Source organism: Camellia sinensis, chromosome 13 (assembly GCF_055761805.1).
Source record: "Camellia sinensis isolate YWXY chromosome 13, ASM5576180v1, whole genome shotgun sequence".
In the NCBI taxonomy this organism is placed as follows: Eukaryota; Viridiplantae; Streptophyta; class Magnoliopsida; order Ericales; family Theaceae; genus Camellia; species Camellia sinensis.
In genome coordinates, this window is record NC_138973.1 from 38,454,017 (window position 1) to 38,476,787 (window position 22,771).

Below are 22,771 nucleotides of genomic sequence, written 5' to 3' on the forward strand. Positions count from 1 at the left end.
TTGGTGACAGTAAAAAGACCTTCTTTTGTGGTCCAACCGCGCACAAGTTCTTGTTCGCCAACGAGAATAAGCTAGTCGGGGCTTGGTGGCCAAAGTCTTTCAACAAAATATTCTTGTCGGAGGGTGCTTCTGCTCTGAACTCTCTTGCTACCTCAACGGTCTGCATCCGTGCAAGTCGAGGAATCAAAGAGAGTCCGGAACTTGATTTCCGGGTTTTTGAAGCTGGACGCGATTCAGAAGTAGATACCGGTTATGGATACTGCGGCGAAGCACCATATAGAGAATGAATGGGCTCCAAAGGGGGATAATGTGGTGGTTATTGATATGGCTAAGAAGTTTACTTTTGAGTTGGCTTGTCAACTTCTATTGAATGTTACAGACTCTAAGCAGGTAAGATTAAGATGTTGATTGTTTGGCTGATAAAAAAAAAAAAAAATGTTGATTGTTTGGTGATGGTTAACTAGCTAATATAAGATCTAAACTAATAACCGAACGCAAGTTTGGGAATTAGTTTTCTTAAGTTAAAAATTCAATTATTCTCTTTACTTTTCGACATATTGTTTTAAAAGAAATCAAAAAATTAAGTAAAATAATTAATTCTCAAAGTAACTTTGAATATCTCTTTATCTAACACTTGGCAAAAAGTTATTAGGAGTGTGAATTTGTTCAGTCGGAACAAAACACACTTCCCTATTGTTCAATTTTACATTTTTTTTTTTTTTAAAACCACTTCATTGATTTGACCAATGGAGGAATATGTTTTGTTCACATTGCGGGAACAAATTTGCACTTTTATTGGATTCTTTTCATAAGTAAGTCAAACACGTGTAAGTATTTTTAATTATCAGGGAGACAATGTGATTCGAATACAAATTTGATTGTATGCTCTAATAGGATATTCAATTGTTGACCATCAAATCATAAATAATATTATTATTTATATTATTTTCTTAATACGGAGAAATACCATCAATTTTATTGATTTCATAGGTAAATGTTACTTGTAATTTGTCCTAATAAATTAGAAAAAATAATTGAGATAATTATTACGAAATGATTTATTGATTTTACTTACTACTAATGTTTTTCATAACATTTATCTAAGTAGTTGTCATTTTTGTGGGGAAGCTCTGTAAAAAATAAACGCAATTGAAGAAATGGCTTTGGATTTTGAAAAACATTACTGTCACACTATTTTATAAAAATTGGATTGACGATATGTGAGCCGATGTGTGTAGGTGGCGAAATTTGACAATCGATTTGGCAACGTGATAGCTGGGATGATGTCTGTGCCAATAGATTTTCCAGGCACAAGTTTTAACAGAGCCATTAAGGACGCGAATCTGATCCGCAAGGAGCTATTGACGCTGATAAAAGAGAGGAAAATGGCTGTACAACAAAAAAATGACGACTCGATCATCATTCGAGACCTGCTGTCACACTTGCTCGTCACACCAGATGAGGATGGCAAGCTCATGAATGATGTGGAAATTGCTGACAAGATCGTAGGCCAACTCATTGCCGGCTATGATACTGCGTCTGCTAACATTACTTTCATCCTCAAGTATCTTGCTGAGTATCCCTATTTCTACAATGAAATCTTCAAAGGTAATATACACTACAATTAATCCCTATTTCCAGAACAAATGGAGATAGCAAAATCAAAAGAACCAGGACAATCGCTAAATTGGATGGACATCCAAAAAATGAGGTACACTTGGCATGTAGCATGTGAAGCAATGAGGCTAGCACCACCTGCTCCACTAGCTTTCAGGGAGGCTCTAACCGACGTCACTTTTGCGGGTTTTACTATCCCAAAAGGATGGAAGGTATATATGTTTTTACTAACAGTTCTACTTCTCTTTAGTTCGGATTTCGAATTGGAGAATTTATTCTCTAGCATACATATAAAATTCAAATTTGAATATGATTAAAAAATCTTACCCATTTAATATTTGGAGGAGGGAATCTTCCTCCTTAATATTTTACGGGCTAATGGATTTTGTGGATGTGTGAATAAATCTAGGCCTTCGATCTATAAATAAATGATGACTTGTAGTGCTCAAGTCTGGATCAGAATTGGAGAGAAATTGTTTCGTTTTATTAAAAGTTTGGCAAATAACTGTTTTGGGTATTAATAAAACAAAAAAGGAATCCCAAGAGGCTAGTCGAGAGTAAGACTCACCGTTTGTAAGGAGCTTGCTCTTCACAAGTTCAATTCCCCTCGCTAGCAACTCTTGGGGCCACCTCCTCTCATGTGCAAGCTTAGTGAAATGATTGTGGAAAAGGCTGTAAGTACTTAATTTAGTGCACACAAGCTAGCCTGGTACTTGTTATGGTGCACACAAGTTGGCCAAACAAAAAAGAAGGGAATAACACTAGATTTTTTTTATCAATTTCAAAACACTTTTCATCAATTCTAGAAAAATTTTAAATCTTTCTACACTTTTCTTCATCCCAATTCTGATGTTAATCTATGCTTTGAGACATTTGTCAACCTTTGTCTTTTAATTAAAGGTTTTGTGAGCCAAATAATTGGAACATGTGCTTTCTAATAATTTTGTCGAATTACTTGCATTTTCTTTTTGTTGCAGACATGTTGGAGTGTGCACTCAACTCACAAAAATCCTGCATTCTTCCAAAATCCAGAGAAATTTGATCCAACAAGGTTTGAAGGAGATGGACCGTTACCATTTACTTTTGTACCGTTTGGAGGAGGACCTCGGATGTGCCCTGGAAAAGAATATGCCCGATTGGTTATACTTGTTTTTATGCATAATCTGGTGACAAGGTTCAAATGGAGCAAGTTAATCCCAAATGACAAAATAATATTCAAACCAGTACCATTTCCTGAAGGTGGCCTCCCAATTTGCCTCCACCCCCATAAAAATTGAAGGCACATTGCCATTTAGTAACTCAATAATATAGTTCAGGTTGGTTATGTATTAGCTAGTTTCTATGCATGAATGTTTGTTGGATCGGTCATATTGTACTATATAGAATGAAAAGTGAACCTATTCCTTTAGTTGTCCTTTGGTCATTCTGAAAGCGTTCGGTAACATTTATGTTTTTTATGATTTATATTTACAAAAATTTTATAAATTGATTTTTGTTTATTTTTAGAAAAATATAAACTACAAACGCGTTTAATTTGAACAAAATGTTTGAAATTTTTTAAAAGCATAAACTAAAAAATATGTTTGTTCAAGCCTAAAATATTTATATTTATTTTTTATTATTTATGACAATGGAATCATACACATTATAATTGGAAAAAAAAATTAATTGAAGAAAAAATTAATTGAAAAAAAAATTTGTTAGTCAAAATTTTAAATTTATGTTTAAAAACCAACGAGTTTACGTTTTTTCCTCAAATTTACAAACTGAGACAACCATTTATAAAATAAAAAAAATTATCAAACAAGTTTTTAAAACAGTTTTTAAAATTTTTGTAAATATAAATTGAAAACTGAAAATGAAGTGATTACCAAACAGACTCTAAACATTAATGTTCGAAAAAAAAAATGCCCAACATGTAAAAAATTAAAAAAAAAACAAATAAAACAAAAAATTTTAATTAATAAAAAATACAAAAAATTAAACATTAATGTTTTAAAAAAATGCCCAACATGTGAATAATAAATAAAAATAAAAAATAATTTGGCAGATTATTTTTCTAATACCATCTCCATCTCCACCTCCTTCATCCTAATCCCCCTTCCAAGGAAATACTTTTTTTTTTTTGGTATGTGTGTGCAGTGGCGGAGTCAGGAAATTAAATTAGGAGGGACACTTAATCACACTTTTATTTTTAATTACGGTGGTACTACTTGCACCAATTAGTATACTCACTAGTGTACGAGCTAGTGTTATAATATCATTAATGATTCTATTTATTATATAAATTACAAATACCCAAAACCTGTAAAATTATGCTACATCATCGTTGGTACAATAGTAGGTACACTAGTATGTACAACAATTAGTGCATATAACATTATTTTTTTTTTCATAACCAACAATAACAAGATAATAATAGTTTTTGAATTAATATTAAGTACAAAAAATTAAATAAATTGTTATAAAAGTGTTTCACATAAAATTTTACGATTAATTTCGAGTAAAATCGAAAAGAAAGTATTGCGTGTAACTAGTATATCATGGATAATATAAAAAATTCATATATTTTAGTTCTAAAATAAATTATATAATGGTAAGATAAACAAATTTTTACAAAATTTGAGTAAAAATTTCATATAATAGTGATATCACGTCATTATTGACATATGATATTACCAACCAATAGTAAAACAATATATGAAGGGTGAATTCCACATGAAAATATAACTAATACTCTAGTAATTTTTACATATATATAGTGAGATTAATTATATTTGTATATTAATAATGATGGATGTTACCTTTATATTGAGATTTTTTCACAAAATTTTCATAGATAAAAATATAATTTATTGTAGTCACTTCATTTTTAATGAAACAATCACTATTGTTTTCATAAATTTAAAAATGCCCTTAATATTTTATTTTAAATATTATTTTTATTTAAAATTTTATTTATATACATATGTATAAAAAAAAATTAAAAAAAATTAAAAAATCCAAGGAGACGCATGACCCGCTAGACTCTAGTCCACATGTGGCTCCACCTGTGCATAATTTGGTGATAAAGTTGAAATGGAGCAAGTTAATTCCAAATGCAAAAATAGTAAACTAATACCAGTTCCTCAAAATGGCCTCCCGGTTTCCCTCCGTCCTCATGAAAATTCAAGTCACATTACAACCTAGGAACTCAACTATACTATGTTTTTGTTTGAGACACTACAAGAAAAGGGGTCAAACAAGACGGAATCAATAGCGACGGCGCGCCTCCCGTCGCAAAAAATGGTTTTTTGCGACGGCAACTTATACCGTTGCAAATAAAGGCGTTAGCGACGGCGTTTGTCCCGTCGGTAATAAAACCACGCGGATAGTTAGTAAATGCCGAATTATTTGCGACGGCGTTTTTTACCGTCGCAAAAAATATTACTTTTGAGACGGCATATGTTTGCTGTCGCAAACAGTGGCCATTTGCGACGGCAAACTTCCGTCGCAAAAAGGGGCTTATTAAAACGGCGCCGTTTTATGATGTAATTAGCAACCATTGGCGACGGTGTAAAACGAACCGTCGCAAAAAGTAAAAAAAAAAAAATTAGCCCCGCCCTTCCCTTTCATCTTGCCGCTCGATGATTTCAGCCAAATCCCTAATTCTTCGAAACATTTTTTTTCCCCCAAATTCCTCAACCGACCTACGAAGGCGAACGACTCTCTGTAGCGGTGGTGCGGTGGTGCGGCGGTGCGGCGGCGACGACAACGGCTCTGGTTGGTCCGACGACGACAACGGCTCTGTAGCGGTGGTGCGGCTCTCTCTGCGTATGCTCTCTCTCTCTCTCTCTCTTTCTCTCTCTTTCTCTATATATATATATATATATATAGATGAATGTATATTTGCTTTAGCCTCTCTCTCTGTATATATATATATATATATAGATGAATGTATGATGTTTGACATGTTTCATTTAATTACATGACTTTATTTCTCATTACCCTAATATAAAATCAATCAAAGAATTACAAATTTAGCTTATGGGAACAAATAACATAATCGTGAAAAACTCATTTTGTTTCTTAAATTATGATATTCTTGTATCACTTATGGTTTGAACTATCAATTTCAATAATTACATCCCTTAAATTATTTATTTTATTTTATTTTATTTCAAATTATTAATTGTGTTCATATTTTTGAAAAAATATGTGCTGGTAACCATACTTTAGGAAAAAGCTTTCTTCCATGTTTCATTTGAGGTCTGGTAACAGTAAGGCAATAGAAATGTGTATTTCGCATATTTATTTACATAATGGAAAGTGATGGGAATAGAATTTTGGAATTGGTTTGGTATTTGGAAACTCAGTCTGTTATATTGCTATTTCTGCACTTGTCTTTATTCTTTCTATGTATATGTGGATAGGGGTGGGTATATTTGTACTTAGCTAGTAACTCTTTTCTATCATAATGAAACTGTAATGACCTTGAACTTAGTTTTAGTTTGAGGTGAACTACATCTTGACTCGATTAGGAGGTTTTTAGTCTTTTAACATATGATGGCTATGCATTTTGTAAACATTTATTCATTTCTGTATGGCAGATAAGTTTGGGTTTTCTCCTTATTCAAAGTTTATTGTTATTTAGGTAGTATTTGGTTGATGGAGTTGGATAGGCATTTGGAAAGGGAAAGGGAAAGGGAAATGGAAAATGGTGTGAAATGTAGTAATATTTCACTTACTTTTTCTGTATCCCCACATGGGGGAAGTTGACTTGATATTTGTATTTATTCAATAATTCATACCCAATTTTACATAAAAAGACACTAGCTAGTTATGGCTATTATGGTCTCTTTTTATTTATGTGTACAGATGATGGATAAGAGTTGGATTGATTTGCCAAATAGGATGTTGAGCGAATACATTAATGGGATTGATGAATTCCTTGTGTTTGCCTACACCAATACGGTTGAAGGTTCGATGATCAGTTGTCCGTATAGGAAGTGTGAGAATCGATACTATTTTGTACGAGAGGGTGTACGGGAGCATCTGATATTGAATGGTTTTTTAAAAAAATACAAACATTGGATTAATCATGGGGAATCTTACGTATCTCTGCATAGTAATCGAGAGAATAAAACATTAAGTAATTTAGACATTGGGGATGATATGATTGGAATGATACAAGGGGCTATGGGAAATCCACATGCTGGTACAAGTGTTGAGGGTGATGAACCACAGGGGCCTGATCCCCATGCATCTGAACCCCAGCTCGGTCCAAATGCAGAGACTGCAAAGTATTTCAAACTTCTTCAAGATGCACAAAGTGAATTGTATCCGGGTTGTCAGAAGTTCACATCTTTGTCATTTATTGTTCGACTTCTACATTTGAAAGTGCTTAATCAGTGGACAGACAAGTCTGTTGACATGTTGCTTGAGTTATTGAATGACGCGTTCCCGTTGGGTGTGAAACTCTCGGACTCATATTATAAAGCTCAAAATGTCACAACAGATTTGGGCTTCACGTATGAGACGTGGGATGCATGTCCGAACAGTTGCATGTTGTTTCGAAACGAGGACGCCAATCTTGATAAATGTGTCATATGCAACAGTTCTAGATGGAAATCAAATGGTGATGGTGGTTTAAATGGTCCTAACAAAGGTGGCAAACAAATAGCTACAAAACAAATGAGGTATTTTCCTTTAAAGCCAAGGTTGTAGAGGTTGTTTATGTCATCCAAGACGGCCAAGTTCATGAGATGGCATGCAAAGGAACGAACTGATGATGGTGTCTTCAGGCATCCTGCTGACTCCCTTGCATGGAAAGATTTTGACCATCGGAATATTGACTTTAGTAATGATTGCCGAAGTGTAAGGCTTGGCTTAGCATCTGATGGTTTTAACCCATTCAGGACGATGAACATAGTTCATAGCACTTGGCCTGTTGTGCTCATTCCATATAACTTGCCGCCATGGATGTGCATGAAGCAACCATTTCTAATTTTATCCGTGCTTATTGACAGCCCGAAAGGACCTGGTGACAAGATTGATGTGTATATGCAACCGTTGATTGAGGAGTTGAAAGAACTATGGAATGAGGGTGTGTCAACATTTGATGCATCAACAAATCAAATGTTTCAAATGAATGCAGCTTTACTGTGGACAATTAGTGATTTTCCTGCATATGCAAACTTGTCAGGATGGAGCACTAAAGGCGAATATGCATGTCCTTATTGCAATAAGCAAACTACATCGTGTTGGTTGAAGCATAGTAGGAAACAATCGTACTTGGGTCATCGCAGATTTTTACATACTGGCCATAAATTTCGGAAGGATAAAGTATCATTTGATGGTAGTCGGGAAGTTAGACTCAAACCAAAATTGTTGTCTGGAACTGAAATGTTGCTACAATTAGAATCTGAGGGTATTTTAACCCAATACAAGAGGGATGACCTTAAGGAGAGGCATAGGAGACAGGTAGAGAAGGAGAAAGCTGGACATCGCACCCATAGTTGGAAGAAAAAGAGTATCTTTTATGAATTGCCATATTGGGAGCACAATCTAATAAGACACAACCTCGATGTGATGCATATAGAGAAGAATGTTTGTGGCAATGTGTTGTGGACAATATTAGGGGTTGCAGGAAAATCGAAGGATGGTGTTAATGCTCGGCGTGATTTACAAGATATGGATATTAGAAAACTCCTACATTTACAGTTAAAAGGGTCGAATAAAGCCTATTTACCACCAGCACAATTCACGATGACCAAGGATGAGAAAGATTTGTTCTTGAAAGTGTTGAAGGAAGTAAGAGTTCCTGACGGGTATTCATCCAATATATCACGTCGTGTGCGCTTACATGATAGAAGCATTGGGGGTCTTAAGAGCCACGATAGTCATATTCTGATGCAACAACTTATTCCATTGGCTATTCGAAGATCGTTACCGAAGAATGTAATTGAACCCTTGATTGAATTGAGAAATTTCTTTAGACAATTGTGTTCGAAAGTGAATCGTGCGACGGATTTGCAATATATTCAAGATCGTATCGCTATAACACTTTGTCATCTAGAGAAAATATTTCCTCCGAGTTTTTTTGATATAATGGAGCACTTGCCTATACATCTAGCTGATGAAGCCTTATTGGGTGGATCGATTCAGTTTCGATGGATGTATCCAATTGAGAGGTATCTTCTTACTTTGAAGCAATACGTGCGTAATAGAGCTCATCCTGAAGGATCAATTGCTAAAGGATATCTTATGGAAGAATGCATGAATTTTTGTGCACAATATCTCAATGATGTGGAAACCAATTCTAGTCGACCCGTGAGGAACTATAGTGGTGCTGATAATTTGGGTCATGCTATTGGTGAAAACACAAGCTTTTATCTTGATAATACTTCTTGGGTACAAGCTCATCGGTACATTTTATTCAATACAAGCGCGGTTCAACCTTTCATAAAGTAGGTTAAGTCACTCACTCAATATTTTATTATGTTTTATTGAATTTTCAACTAAATTTTTTGTATTGCTAAAATTTCAATCTACACAGCAAACACCTTGAAGTACTTAAGCTCAAAATGCCTTGTGTCGACGATCATCAACTTCGGCGTGAACATTTTGAAACTTTTCACATTTGGTTCAAGGAACATGTATGTATTTAACTCTATAGATTCTAGTTACTTAAGTCGATCTACATTTCAAATTTTACATTTTCGTGTTAAATAGGTCCAAACTTTGCGAAGGACTACTGATGTCATATTTTCTGAAGAGATTATTCTATTGGCAAATGGTCCTCATAACTTGGCAAGGAGGTTCAACGGGTATATACTGAATGGGTTTCGGTATCGAGTAAAGGCCATGGATGATCGTCGAGCCACACAAAATTGTGGTGTAGCTTTGAAGGCAGATACCATACGTTATGCTAGTCGAAAGACAAGAATCCTCGTGTGGGGTCTGTGTACTATTATGGAAAATTGACAGATATTGTTGAGATTCGATATTCCAATGAGAAGAAACATGTGTTGTTTAAGTGTGATTGGATTGACAACATTCACGGAAAGAAAGAAGATGTCTTCAATTTCACGTTGGTGAACTTCAATCATTTGTTGTACCGAGATGAGTGAATTACCAGTGAACCTTTCATCTTGGCGTCCCAAGCAGAGCAAGTTTGGTATGTTGCAGACCCGTTACAACCAGACTGGCAAGTCGTGGTGAAGATGTCTCAAAGAGGTTTATTTGACATGAGTTCGACTGATCCACAAATCGAGCCATACATGAGCCAACAATTTGAAGAAAATATAATGCTTCGTGATGAAGAAGTTGGTTGGGTGAGGGAAGCCGCAGAAGGGGAAACAGTTGATGTTCAAATAGGCTGATATTTAATCAACATTAGTAATTCAATTAAGGCTAAGGTTGTAGTTAATCATCAATTTCTTAATTTATTTTGTCTTCGTAATTGTATTAGTTCAATTAATGTCATATTATAGTTGATGACAAACCATTGTCTATGTTTCTAATGTCAATTAGTGTTATATTGCTTGCAGATTATTATGGGAAGGAAGAGGAAGCCTGATTATTCCCGGCGCATGATATCTGATGTGCTACATAACAGGACATCAGTAGCACCACCATCAGAGGAGGCATCACATCGGCCACCATCGGAGGGGCCATTAGTGCCACCACCATCTGAGGGGCCATTAGTACCACCATATCGACCACCATCAGTGGCACCACAGCAGCTATCATCATCAGCTTATGAGCCATCTGCAGGTATATAAATTTGCTTTGATTTGTATGAAAATTATTTACACATACATTTATTTATGCTCATTATATATATCTTGTTTATTCTCATTGTATTTTGCAGACCCTTCGACTTCTTCACAGCCCACCTCAGGTTTATTTGATATGATTTGTATTCACATTATTTAAATTTGCATTTGTTTATTACCATTGCATATTGTTTATTGTTGTTGTATCTCGCAGGTCATGTTAGTTCTTCATCAACCTCGATTAGACGTGGTAGAGGATGTGCCAAGGGCATTAAAGAGTGGGGTACTGGTAAAAAGCTGGACATACAATTTGATGAAAATTACTGTCCAATAGGGGATAACGTGGCTAAGTTAACTACTCAACTTGGCATTATTGTGCGGAATGGTAACATTGTTCCTCTTACTTTTCTTGACTGGAACAATGTGCCTGATGATATTGTTGATGCTATCTGGAAGGATGTGAAGGTAAAAGTATATTTTTTTCCACAAATTTGATTTCCAAATTTGTGTTATACTTTGCCTTAAACTTTGAAATTGTGTTTTATAGGACAATTTGAATATATGTCCAGAGGAGTACAAGCCAATCTGCATGAAAAACTGCAACAGCATATGGAAGGATCACAAGAACAAGATTAAGGCTAAGTATTTCAAGCCTAGAAGTTCTGATCCTAATCTGAAGGATGGTGTTCCTATGCACATTGTGCCAAGCCAGTGGGAACAACTTGTGGAGTATTGGCGTACTTCCGATGCTGAGGTATACAAATAAGTTATATTTATGATATGTAAACATACAAATCATATTTACATACTTACATTTGTTGAACATGTTATAGAAAATTGCAAGTAGGAACGCTAAAAATCGGCGAACTCACGGCATAGCTCATACCACAGGGCGTACTACTTTCTCTCAGATACGGCATGAGGTTTACATTTTATTGTTTTATTTTTGTATATAAATAAACATTGTATATTTTCAAATTATTTGGATTCTAATTTTCATATTTCTAAAAAAATGTAGATGACCAGTAAGGGGGAGTCTACTGATAAGATGAATGTTTGGCTTATGACACGTAGAGGAGATGACCCAGAGGTTATCCAGACCTTGGTAGTTTCCAAACACCTTTGATTGTATTTAAAGTTTATTTTTTGTGTGTCAACCATCTTAATTTGGCATATACGTGTATGTCTTATTCAATACAGGATGAGTTTAATCGTCAACTCTCTATGCTACCTGAGGATGGTCGGACTTTGGAGGCTAGGAATGCCATTTTCCATGAGTTGATAGGTCATGACGGACATGGATATTGTCGCACATACGGGAGAATTGTGCCTCGGAGAGCGGTGTATAAAGATGGTGCTGGACCATCACAGTCAACACCCCAGCCATCGACTATTGATCAGATCACACAGCAAGTTCGTGCAGAGTTAAGGGATGAGTTGAGGGAGGAGCTGCGAGCAGAGTTCTCTACACATTTACAGCAGGTGAGAGCTGAGATGATGGCCCTTGTGTCACAGGGGGCGAGTGTAGATCCCAACAGACAGGTTCCATATAAATGAAATTGTTTGATAGTTCAATTGTCACTCAAGATTATGTATAAAATTTGAATATGATTAACACATTATGCATTGAATAACATAGGTTCCTGATGCATCGAGTGGCCACCGGGCATTTAGGGAATCTGCAGAAGACGAGAATCCATATACACCACCACCAGAAGATCAGGTATAAAATGTATCTTTACATTCTAAGCTAAAATGTATCTTTGCATTCTTTACATTCTAAGTTAAGAGACTTGTGGGAGAAGACGGGACTAGTTAGAGCCGGATTTAGTACGAAACTTGGCAGACACGACCACCTAGGCACGAGAGACTTGTAGGAGAAGACGGGGCTCGAATCGGGTTCCCGGTTTGGGAGTTAGAGCCGGATTTCACTTTAGGCAAACTAGTTCCTTAAGAAACTTGAATTCGAGGTGTTAATGCTCAAAAATCACCAAACCACGTCGGTTTAGCACGAAACTTGGTACACGCGACCGCCTAGGCACGAGAGACGTGTGGGAGAAGACGGGGCTCGAATCGGGTTCCCGATTTGGGAGTTAGAGCCGGATTTCACTTTAGGTAAACTACTTCCTTAAGAAACTTGAATTCGAGGCGTTAACGCCCCAAAATCACCAAACGGCGTCGGTTGAGCACGAAACTTAGCACACGCGACCGCCTAGGCACGAGAGACTTGTGGGAGAAGACGAGGCTCGAATCGGGTTCCCGGTTTGGGAGTTAGAGCCGGATTTCACTTTAGGCAAACTACTTCCTTAAGAAACTTGAATTCGAGGCGTTAATGCTCCAAAATCACCAAACGACGTCGGTTTAGCACGAAACTTGGCACACGTGGCCGCCTAGGCACGAGAGACCTGTGGGAGAAGACGGGGCTCGAATCGGGTTCCCGATTTGGGAGTTAGAGCCGGATTTCACTTTAGGTAAACTACTTCCTTAAGAAATTCGAGGTGTTAACGCCCCAAAATCACCAAACGGCGTCGGTTGAGCACGAAACTTGGCACATGCGACCGCCTAGGGACGAGAGACTTGTGGGAGAAGACGGGGCTCGAATCGGGTTCCCGGTTTGGGAGTTAGAGCCGGATTTCACTTTAGGCAAACTAGTTCCTTAAGAAACTTGAATTCGAGGCGTTAATGCTCAAAAATCACCAAACGACGTCGGTTTAGCTCGAAACTTGGCACACACGACCGCCTAGGCACGAGAGACCTGTGGAAGAAGACGGGGCTCGAATCGGGTTCCCGGTTTAGGAGTTAGAGCCGGATTTCACTTTAGGTAAACTACTTCCTTAAGAAACTTGAATTCGAGGCGTTAACGCCCCAAAATCACCAAACGGCGTCGGTTGAGCACGAAACTTGGCACACGCGACCGCCTAGGCACGAGAGACTTGTGGGAGAAGACGGGGCTCGAATCGGGTTCCCGGTTTGGGAGTTAGAGCCGGATTTCACTTTAGGCAAACTAGTTCCTTAAGAAACTTGAATTCGAGGCGTTAATGCTCCAAAATCACCAAACGACGTCGGTTTAGCACGAAACTTGGCACACGCGACTGCCTAGGCACGAGAGACCTGTGGGAGAAGACGGGGCTCGAATCGGGTTCCCGGTTTGGGAATTAGAACCGGATTTCACTTTAGGTAAACTACTTCCTTAAGAAACTTGAATTCGAGGTGTTAACGCCCCAAAATCACCAAACGGCATCGGTTGAGCACGAAACTTGGCACACGCGACCGCCTAGGCACGAGAGACTTGTGGGAGAAGACGGGGCTCGAATCGGGTTCCCGGTTTGGGAGTTAGAGCCGGATTTTACTTTAGGCAAACTAGTTCCTTAAGAAACTTGAATTCGAGGCGTTAATGCTCCAAAATCACCAAACGACGTTGGTTTAGCACGAAACTTGGCACACGCGACCGCCTAGGCACGAGAGACTTGTGGGAGAAAACGGGGCTCGAATCGGGTTCCCGGTTTGGGAGTTAGAGTCGGATTTCGGTCTAGTCAAAATTATTTACTAAACTATCTTTCTAATTATATAGTAGTCAATTTTTTTTTATATTTTTCTGTAATTAAAATATTAACACCATTATATCGTTATTAATTATTTTTATCTTGTTTTTTTCAGATATTTCTTGAGTAGCAGTTTGCTTCTTGTGGAATGCGGGCGTATAAAGATTATGACCAACTTTTGTTTTTGTAACCCACGAAAAAATCAAGATGAAAACTTTTGGTTTTGATTTTGATTTATGTTATTTAAATTTGTGAACAACATTATGTATGTAGTATGCGACATTATGTAGTGGCATAATTTTTATTGTTATGAATTTTTATTTCTGTATTGTTATGAATGTAACAACATTATGAATTTTAATTATTTGTCAACTTTTGTTTATGTATGTATTTATATTATTATGTAATTTTTAGATTTTTTTATAGTTATTTTTCATTTAATACAGGTTATTTTAATTTTTTTAAAATAAAATAACAGGTTTTTATTTGACAATAGGTTTTTTTTTTAACAGGAGGTTTTTATTTTAATTTTTTAAAAATAAACCAACAGGTTTTTTTTTTTTTTTTCTTTTTTTGAGACGGCATAACAACCTGTCGCAAAAAAATTTTACGAGGCTTTTGCGACGGCAGCTATACTGTCGCAAAAGCTACGCAATGTAATTGAAAAAAACCTTTAGCGACGGCTCAGGCTGCCGTCGGCAATAGTATCAGCTACGACACTTTTAGCGACGGCATTCTTGCCGTCTCAAAAAACTTTTTTTAGCGACGGAAATACTGTGCCGTCGCAAAAACTCAGATTTTCTTCCATTATTGGCGACAGAACATTGCCGTCGCAAAAAAGGCACTCTCCCGTCGCAAAAAACAATGGCGACGGCACTTACCATCGCTAAAGCCCTTTTGCAACCCCTTTTGTTGCGACCCCCACTTGCCGTCGCAAAAAGTATTAGAGATGGCGCACGGGACCATTTGCGACGGCGTTTTGCCGTCGCAAAAAACACTTTTTTTTGTAGTGAGATGTGTGTTGACATTTTAGTTTTTTGATTATTTTTGTTTGAGATTAAGGGTGATTTGAGATATCTTAAATAAGTATATTTTTTAATTTTTTATAAAAAAATATGTAGAAAAGTAGAAAAAATGAGTAGAAAAGTAGAGAGAAGATATTAATAGATGTTGATTGATGTGATCTAAATAAATGTATGTATGCAAAAAAAGTACATTTTTTTAGTGCATGCCAAGCACCTATTAAAAATTCTCGTTTGGGATGAGCTTTTTAACTTTATTAATTTTTATGAAAGAAAAAAAATAAAATGATCATGGCTTGGATGTGACTTTTTGGTCCTCGTTTGGGAACAGGCTAATTTAGTAACTTTTTGGCTATTTGGCTAAAAAGGTAGGTAAAAAAAACTTATATGTTTGGGATGATTTTTTGGCTAATTACGAAAAGATGTGCAAAAAGTAGAGAGAAAAGAGAATCTTTGACTTTTTGGTATGGGTTGTTGGCTTTTTGGCTAATTTAGTAACTTTTTGGCTAATTGGCTAAAATAGCCTCTTGCCAAACGAGGGTGATTAAAATAGCCAAAAGATCTCATGCCATTGCATGAATGTTTGTTGAATCGTATTGTGAATCTATTGAATTTTTGAAACTTGAATGAATTTTTTGTTGTTTAATTTACTCGCGAGTAGTTGAAATTTGTTGTTTTGATTTGGTTGGAGACCATGATATTATCATTAATGAATAAATTATAAATAAGGTTGAGCGAGAGACAACGTCGTTCCCATTCCACCCATTTAGTATGGTGGCATGGTATCCCCTTTTTGAGTAGAGTAATGTCATATACACTAATTAGTATATTAATTAGTGTATTAATTGATGATATGATATAATTTAAGATATTTTTGATATTTGTAATTTGTATAATGAGTGTGGTCAATAATAATATCATAACTAATATTGATATATTAATTAGTATATTAATTAGTGGGTGAGTGATGCTATTGCCCTTGCCTACCAATGTATCAAAGGCCTCTGAAAGCTTTAATTTCATGGCCCATAATGGCCCAATTTCTGTTTTGTAAAGATTTCAAACTTATAGCTCACTACTTTACCTCAAAGGCCCATTTATTTTTTTAAGGGTGTCTGACCCAAAGGTCCAAGCCCAACATATCATACCCCATTTAGACCCAAAACAAATTTAATACTCCATTAAGTCCTCAAATTAACAATAAGATGAAAATACCCACAATATATCATCCAATTTACACGCGCGCAACCATCTCCCACGTCCCCATCATCTCAGTCCGATCAGTACACTGTCACGTCTCCGCTGCTCGAAATCGACTCCTCAGTCCTCCATCTCTCTTCCGTTCAACTCCATCCCCTCTAAAACCCTAACCCTAACCAGAAAACGTAACCGTTCATCTTCATCACCCACAATCATCTCAGTCTGATCAGTACACTGTTACATCTCCGCCGCTCGAAATCGCATTCTCAATCCTCCATCTCTCCTCCGTTCGACTCCATTCCCTCTGAAACCCTACCCTAACCACAAAACCAAACCGTTCATCTTCAACACAACACCAAGCCGTTCATATTCTCCAATCGGCGACTCTCAACAACACGAAGAACCATCACCACTCTGAAGAGATTTCATAGTTCCTGACTTCCGATTCACAAAAATGGGGAAAAAAAGTAACATCTCTCTTCACCTATTCATTATTTTTCATTCACATTTGTACATCATTCTTTCATATTTCGTATATACACATTTTACATACTTTCAAATGTATAAACCCTCTTTTATATATAGTCCCCTGTTTTTCAACATTCTAAACACTGTTTTTACACATAAATCCCTGTTTTTACACATTCAACACCTTATTCTTATTCTTGTTGTTCAATATTGGATTCTCTTATTCTTATTTTTGAATTTTTAATCTTCTTGTTGTTATTGTTGCTTTTTACAAAATACAATGGGCTGTTTCTATTGTTCACACTGTTTCCTTATAAAAACTGCAACATCATAGTGTTTCATTTCATCACTATACAAGTAACATATCTAAATTTATTCAAACTGCAAATGAAACTGCAAAATTACACAGTTTAACCACTACTCAAAACAAATAGCTAACTTATTATAAAGTGCAAATCAAACTGTTAAATTATACAGTTTCGTAACTGTTACCAACAAAATACATATAACTTCATATTAAACTGTATATAAAACTTCAAAATTATACAGTTTTGTCACTATATTACTCATACCCTGCTGTCATTTTCATTTTTTCAGAAATAGCTGTTGGAAGATATTGGAAGAAACAAACCCATATGCCCACAAATCCAATCAGGGATTTAACCATCTCCCCTTTTGAAAGTCCGTCTCCTGTATCCACTAAAATGCCACCACCATCTCCCCATCCACAAAAAACCAAACCACCACACCCAAAAACAACCAAACCCAACAGACCCCACCAAAAAACCCACAAAACAACCACACCACCTACAAGAAAAAGCCCAAGAACTACACCACAGACCCCACCCACCCAACAAACACCAACCACACCTCTAACCACAACAAAAACAAACAAAAGAAAGCCAACAAAAAACCAAGAAGCTCCTCCAACCAAAAAAAGAAAGCTCCAAGAAAGCCAATCAACTCCCAAAACAAAAACCAAGGCATCAAAAGAAAAAAAAGCAGCAGTCCCTGCAAAGAGAGTCCAACAATTTAATTATCGTTCCAACATCGGAACGGTAATCAAACTGTTGAAGGGGGTCAAATTCACAAAAGCCCAACAGACAGAGCTGCAAAAAACCGCTTTTTGGCCCCTTATAAATGCTCTCTCCTCAACACAACTGAAGGCCTCTTGGTGCAGATGCTACAATTCCATTGTAGCAGAAATGACAACACTCTACAACAAAAGAAAAAGATCATTTGTACTTGGCAAAAAGGAAATAAAACTCAGAAGCAGTGATGTCAAGCTCATTTTTGGTATCGACTGTGGAGAAGACAGCATCACCACCAAATCCTATGCAAGACCAAAGGATTTTGAGCTTCCATTTTACAAACGAAGTTGCAAATCAGTCAAGAGATTGGATGACAAGTCTTTGACCAAAATGTTTCAACAAACAAAAAAAGGAAAACCAGCCAATGATCGTCAAGATCTTGCAAGGGTAATCACTATTTACTTGTGCTTGAAACTTCTCATGCCCACAACAGGCCATACACTCAGTTGGAGTTTCCTCAACTATGTTGACAATCTCAACAACATCAAGAAGTACAATTGGGTTGAGGTAATAAAAGACACACTGATGAATTCAATGGCAAATGCAAACAACAATCCAAGGCACGTCACTGGATGCGTCATGTTACTCTTGGTAAACACATTACTCAACTACTTCCCACAAAAATATCAGACATCCACCTATTTTTAACTATCTAACATATTTCAACTTTTTTTTTTTTACAGTACTGGTACTTTGAGCACAGTAAACTCCTCCGACCATCTAACAAAGAAGGCTTCCCAAGGTTTTTGAAATGGAACCTTGGCAAAATGTACTCCAAGTGGAAACACATCAGCCTTGCTCACTTTGAAAAGGTATTCAAACTCTTCTATACTATCATAGCACAAATCTATTCAACACTCCTTTCATATTCATTGTAGTACAAATCATATTATGAAACTGTGAGAATTTTCAGTTTCAAAGCACACACTTCTTTAACATCACTCATGTTATGAAACTGTAACATTTTTCAGTTTCAAAAAATATATTTCGACACTTAACCCACATTACTCACAGTACAACTCATCTTATGAAACTGACCAAATTTACAGTATTACTGATATATGCCACATTGTTCCAATGCAGGTTAACCAAAGTGCTTTAACCCCAACTGAACAAGAAATACAGTTATTGCATATCAATCAAAGCACATCAACAGACTCTTCAGCAAAGAAACAAGACCACAAAAAGGAGAATAAGCAAAAAAAGAAAACAAAAGCAACAAAAAAAAAAGAAGACTTCTAGACAGTGATGAGGATGACTTTCTCGAAGAAGAACATCATTCAGAATCAGAATCACAATCAGAACAAGAAGAACAACAAAAAAAAAAAAAAGAAAAGAAAGCAAAAACCACAAGAAGAACCAGAAAGTGATGAACAAGAAGAAAAGAGTGATGATGAAAAAAATCAAGTGACTGATGAAGAAAAAACTGATGAAGAAGAAACTGAAGAAGAAGAAGAAACTGAAACTGAAGAAGAAGAAGAAGAAGAAGAAGAACAACAACAACAACAAGAAGAAGAAGAAAAAGAAGAAGAACCTGATGAACAACAAGACAATGACAAAGCAGAAGAAAGACAACAAACAAAAGGTGATCAACAAGAAGACCTTGATGAAGAAGAAGACCAACAACAAGAACAAGAAGAACAACAAACAAACCAACAAGAAGAAGTCAATGAACAAGAACTAACAAACCAACAAGAAGAACTGCAAGAGAAATCTGACATATTTCATGCACAAGGTAAACTATTGTCTAATACTAAAGCATACTGCAAAATTTCATTAAACTAACCAAAACACAATCCAATATTTTTATAGGTTATGACCAACCACAAACACCAACCAAAGAGGACGACAAGGACAAGCTTATATCAGCCATGAGAGCACAAATGCAAGAAATGGAACAAAAATTCATGGCTGAATTGCATAAAAAAGAAGATCAATTGAAGGAAATGTCCACCAAAAAAACTGGCAGTCCCCAACAAAGATCCATGGTCAAGAGAATCAAACAAAAATCAAGAAAACAAGCACATGACCCAGATTTTGAATACCAACCAATGACCAAACCCAAAGAAGATGCAAGAAACAAGACACAAACTGCTGCTGATGTACCCAAACCAACACAGGGTACCGATGAAGAAAAAGAGAAGAAGAATGACAACAAAAAAGAGTGTGCTCATGAAGCAAAACAACAGCAGAAAGAAAAGATGCAAGAACATATTGGCCAAGAGAAAGCAGTTGCTGCTGAAACAAACCCAAAAGAGCATGCCAATCAAAAGAAGACAAAACTTCAAGTATTGGAAAGTGATGATGATTTCCAGGAAGAATCAATCCCAAACAAGCCACTCGCCATTTCATGCCGCAAAACAAACAAGGTTTGGCATAGCCTATCCAAAAAAGATCAAGACCAAATTCAACTCATCAACAACACAAAATCAAGTGCTTGTGTCTGGTCTGGTAGCGAAGATGAAAATTGCGTATACTTTTCAGATATATGCAGATTGACCAACAGGGAACCCTTATTTGGGAATGTAGGTCTCCAATTGCACAATTTTACAGTTTCTGTACATATTCAATAACCTATTCCACAAACCTAACACGTTCTCATATATAACATGTTTCAGGTCATTGATGCCTTCTCAGAAAAGCAATTGGCACTCCAACCAACCATTGAAGAATTTGAGAAAAACGATCTAGTCTTTGCAAGCAATCCATATGCAGGAAGATCTTACGTTTTCTCAACACTCATCAATGTAAGCAAAACTTAACATACCTTACAACTGCAAAATTTTCTACTTTCTTAACATGTATTACTACATAATTTTATAACATATTTCAAACATATATATAACTTACAGACTCCACTACAAAACCAAGATCAAGCACTGAGAGAAAAACTGATGGACAACCATTTTCCAGAAGCAATGAAAAACAGATATATCCATTTCCCAATCAACCACGACAACCATTGGACAATTGTGGTCTTTGGCAATGCTGATGGAATATGGAGACACTATGACTCTTTGAGACCAGCAAAAGATTGCCACAACAAGCACTTTGAAATTGCAAAGCAAATTGTAAGTTAAAATAAAATTTCATACTTAGTTCCATTCCTTTACAAACATCTCAACTCATCACTATAACTAACAAAAACACCCACTAACTATTTTGTAGCAACAACATCAACTGAGATGGAATAAAGCATTACTCAGCAAACAGGGAAACATGTTATCATCTCAAGAGTGCGAGACAGAAATTGCATCAATTGAGGAATGCCCACAACAAACCCCACACTCGTAAGATACAAAATCCATAAACTAATCTTCCAATATGCTAAATTTTGCAGTTTCACCTAACTAATTAACTTCATCTCAAACACTGCAGGAATGATTGTGCAATCGCCGTCTGCAATGTTATCAACCAATATCTCAACTGGCAACCTGTGCAGAAAAAACTTCGTCCAACTGAGTGGGTCAAATTTTGAGCACAAATCATCAATCAATTCCTCAATGATGAGAACCAATCCTGGAAACTCGAGCACTACCAAATGTTGACAAAACATACCAAACCATAGAAACAATGAACAAACTTCTTGACAATACAAATATTCAAGGGAACATATCTTTGTACCCTTTTTTTTTATTTTTTTTTATTTTTCTTTTTTAACATGTGACAAGTACTTTATATACTTTTGGGAATGATCTTTTTCTGGTTATTATGGTCATGGTGAAAATGATTGATGTTGTTGTTGCTCTTCTTCTTGTTATTATTATTATGGTTCTTCTTCTGATTGTTTGTCTACTTGATTGTGGTTGCATATATTTTCATACAGTAAAGGTTGTTTCTAATAATTCTTCAAACTGCAAGATTTTGCAGTTTCATCAGCTTGTTTCTAATAATTTTTAAAACTGCAAAATTATGCGGTTTCATTAGGTTGTTTCTAATAATTCTTAAAACTGCAAAATTATACAGTTTTCTTGCTATGAAATATGAACTGCATTTCCATATTATACTATTTCAATAAGAAATTTTCAACAACCTTCTCTGTATTCCATAAAAATAAAAAACAAAACTAGACTGTTACAAAACAACTTCAATAAGTAAAGAACACATCAACAAACAAAAAACAATTCAACCAACTTTATTCATTACTTCCATAATACCAAGTATCACATTTTTTATTATCATAATTCCTCAAATTCAAATACAAATCCAAAAGAATAGATTGTGGCCTCAAATAGCAGCCTTGCACGTCTTCTTATTGTGATTCCCATATTTCAAGCACCTCCCACACTTGATTTGCTTCACATTCTCACCCCTAGAAGGTATCCTCTTCTTCTTGTTCTGCCCGGGCTGCTTCTTCGTTATAGGAGGTTTGATAACCGAACTACTGGCACCATTAAAGTCAAATCTCTCACTTGAAGGCACTGGATAAACAGATTCTTTGTATGACTCTCTAAAACAATCTACATGAAAAAAAGGATCAATGAAACCATACACATCTCTACCACTACTACGCAAAGCATGCACAACATGACAACAAGGAAAACCATTCAATTGCCATTCATGGCAAGAACAAGTCTGTCTACCAATATCAACATAAAAAGAAATAGACGAATGAACCTCAAGCACAGTATCACTAGCAATAATCACATCCCAAGACTTAGCTAGCTCCAAAGAGTCCACCAACTTCTTTTCCATAACTGGACACAATTTCGTAGTCCATCTTCTAGATTCAGCTCTTCTATCCGACAATTGAGTCATGATTTGAATCCTAATCATATCAACCATACAAGTAATAGGCAACTCACGGGCCCCACCAATCCAATTATTGTAAGACTCAGCAGCATTAGATGACATCTCACCATATCGTTTCCCTCTAAAAAATGCATTGGCCCACTTATCATTTTGCAAACCATCCAACATACTATCAACTCTACCATTTCCAGCAATACGCCTCAATTTCTCCATATAATGTTGGAAAGAAGCAACCGTTGGCGCATAAGCACATTTAACTAATATTTTCATCAAACACAGCTTATAGTTAGTACGAAGTCCCACCAATTTGTCAATCAAAT

At 36.2% G+C, this 22,771-nt stretch overlaps 3 protein-coding genes across 3 annotated transcripts; 2 read left to right on the forward strand and 1 right to left on the reverse strand.

Annotated features, from left to right (window-relative positions):
• The first annotated feature begins 237 nt into the window (after positions 1-237).
• Positions 238-2,900, forward strand: LOC114294304 (beta-amyrin 28-monooxygenase-like). The gene is made up of 4 exons (XM_028238427.2): positions 238-390; positions 1,239-1,608; positions 1,642-1,829; positions 2,595-2,900. Exons 1-4 carry the CDS (start codon positions 253-255, stop codon positions 2,892-2,894), a joined length of 996 nt encoding a protein of 331 aa, XP_028094228.2. The 5' UTR covers positions 238-252; the 3' UTR covers positions 2,895-2,900.
• A 6,820-nt stretch (positions 2,901-9,720) lies between these two features.
• LOC145805320 (uncharacterized) lies at positions 9,721-11,129 on the forward strand. The gene is made up of 5 exons (XM_082900435.1): positions 9,721-9,754; positions 10,472-10,501; positions 10,591-10,841; positions 10,924-11,059; positions 11,107-11,129. Exons 1-5 carry the CDS (start codon positions 9,721-9,723, stop codon positions 11,127-11,129), a joined length of 474 nt encoding a protein of 157 aa, XP_082756561.1.
• Positions 11,130-21,926: 10,797 nt separating this feature from the next.
• Positions 21,927-22,664, reverse strand: LOC114274870 (uncharacterized). Its single transcript, XM_082900436.1, has one exon. The coding sequence runs from the start codon at positions 22,662-22,664 to the stop codon at positions 21,927-21,929; it is 738 nt and encodes a 245-aa protein (XP_082756562.1).
• Positions 22,665-22,771: the final 107 nt, after the last annotated feature.

Coding starts and splice junctions, on each gene's coding strand:
- LOC114274870 (XM_082900436.1), bottom strand. CDS start 22,664: ATGGAGAAATTGAGGCGTATTGCTGGAAATGGTAGAGTTGATAGTATG.
- LOC145805320 (XM_082900435.1), top strand. CDS start 9,721: ATGAGTGAATTACCAGTGAACCTTTCATCTTGGC. Junction 9,755..10,471: donor AGTGAACCTTTCATCTTGGC/GTCCCAAGCAGA, acceptor TGTATTTTGCAG/ACCCTTCGACTTCTTCACAG. Junction 10,502..10,590: donor TTCTTCACAGCCCACCTCAG/GTTTATTTGATA, acceptor TGTATCTCGCAG/GTCATGTTAGTTCTTCATCA.
- LOC114294304 (XM_028238427.2), top strand. CDS start 253: ATGGATACTGCGGCGAAGCACCATATAGAGAATGAATGGGCTCCAAAG. Junction 1,609..1,641: donor CTACAATGAAATCTTCAAAG/GTAATATACACT, acceptor CCCTATTTCCAG/AACAAATGGAGATAGCAAAA. Junction 1,830..2,594: donor CTATCCCAAAAGGATGGAAG/GTATATATGTTT, acceptor TTTTTGTTGCAG/ACATGTTGGAGTGTGCACTC.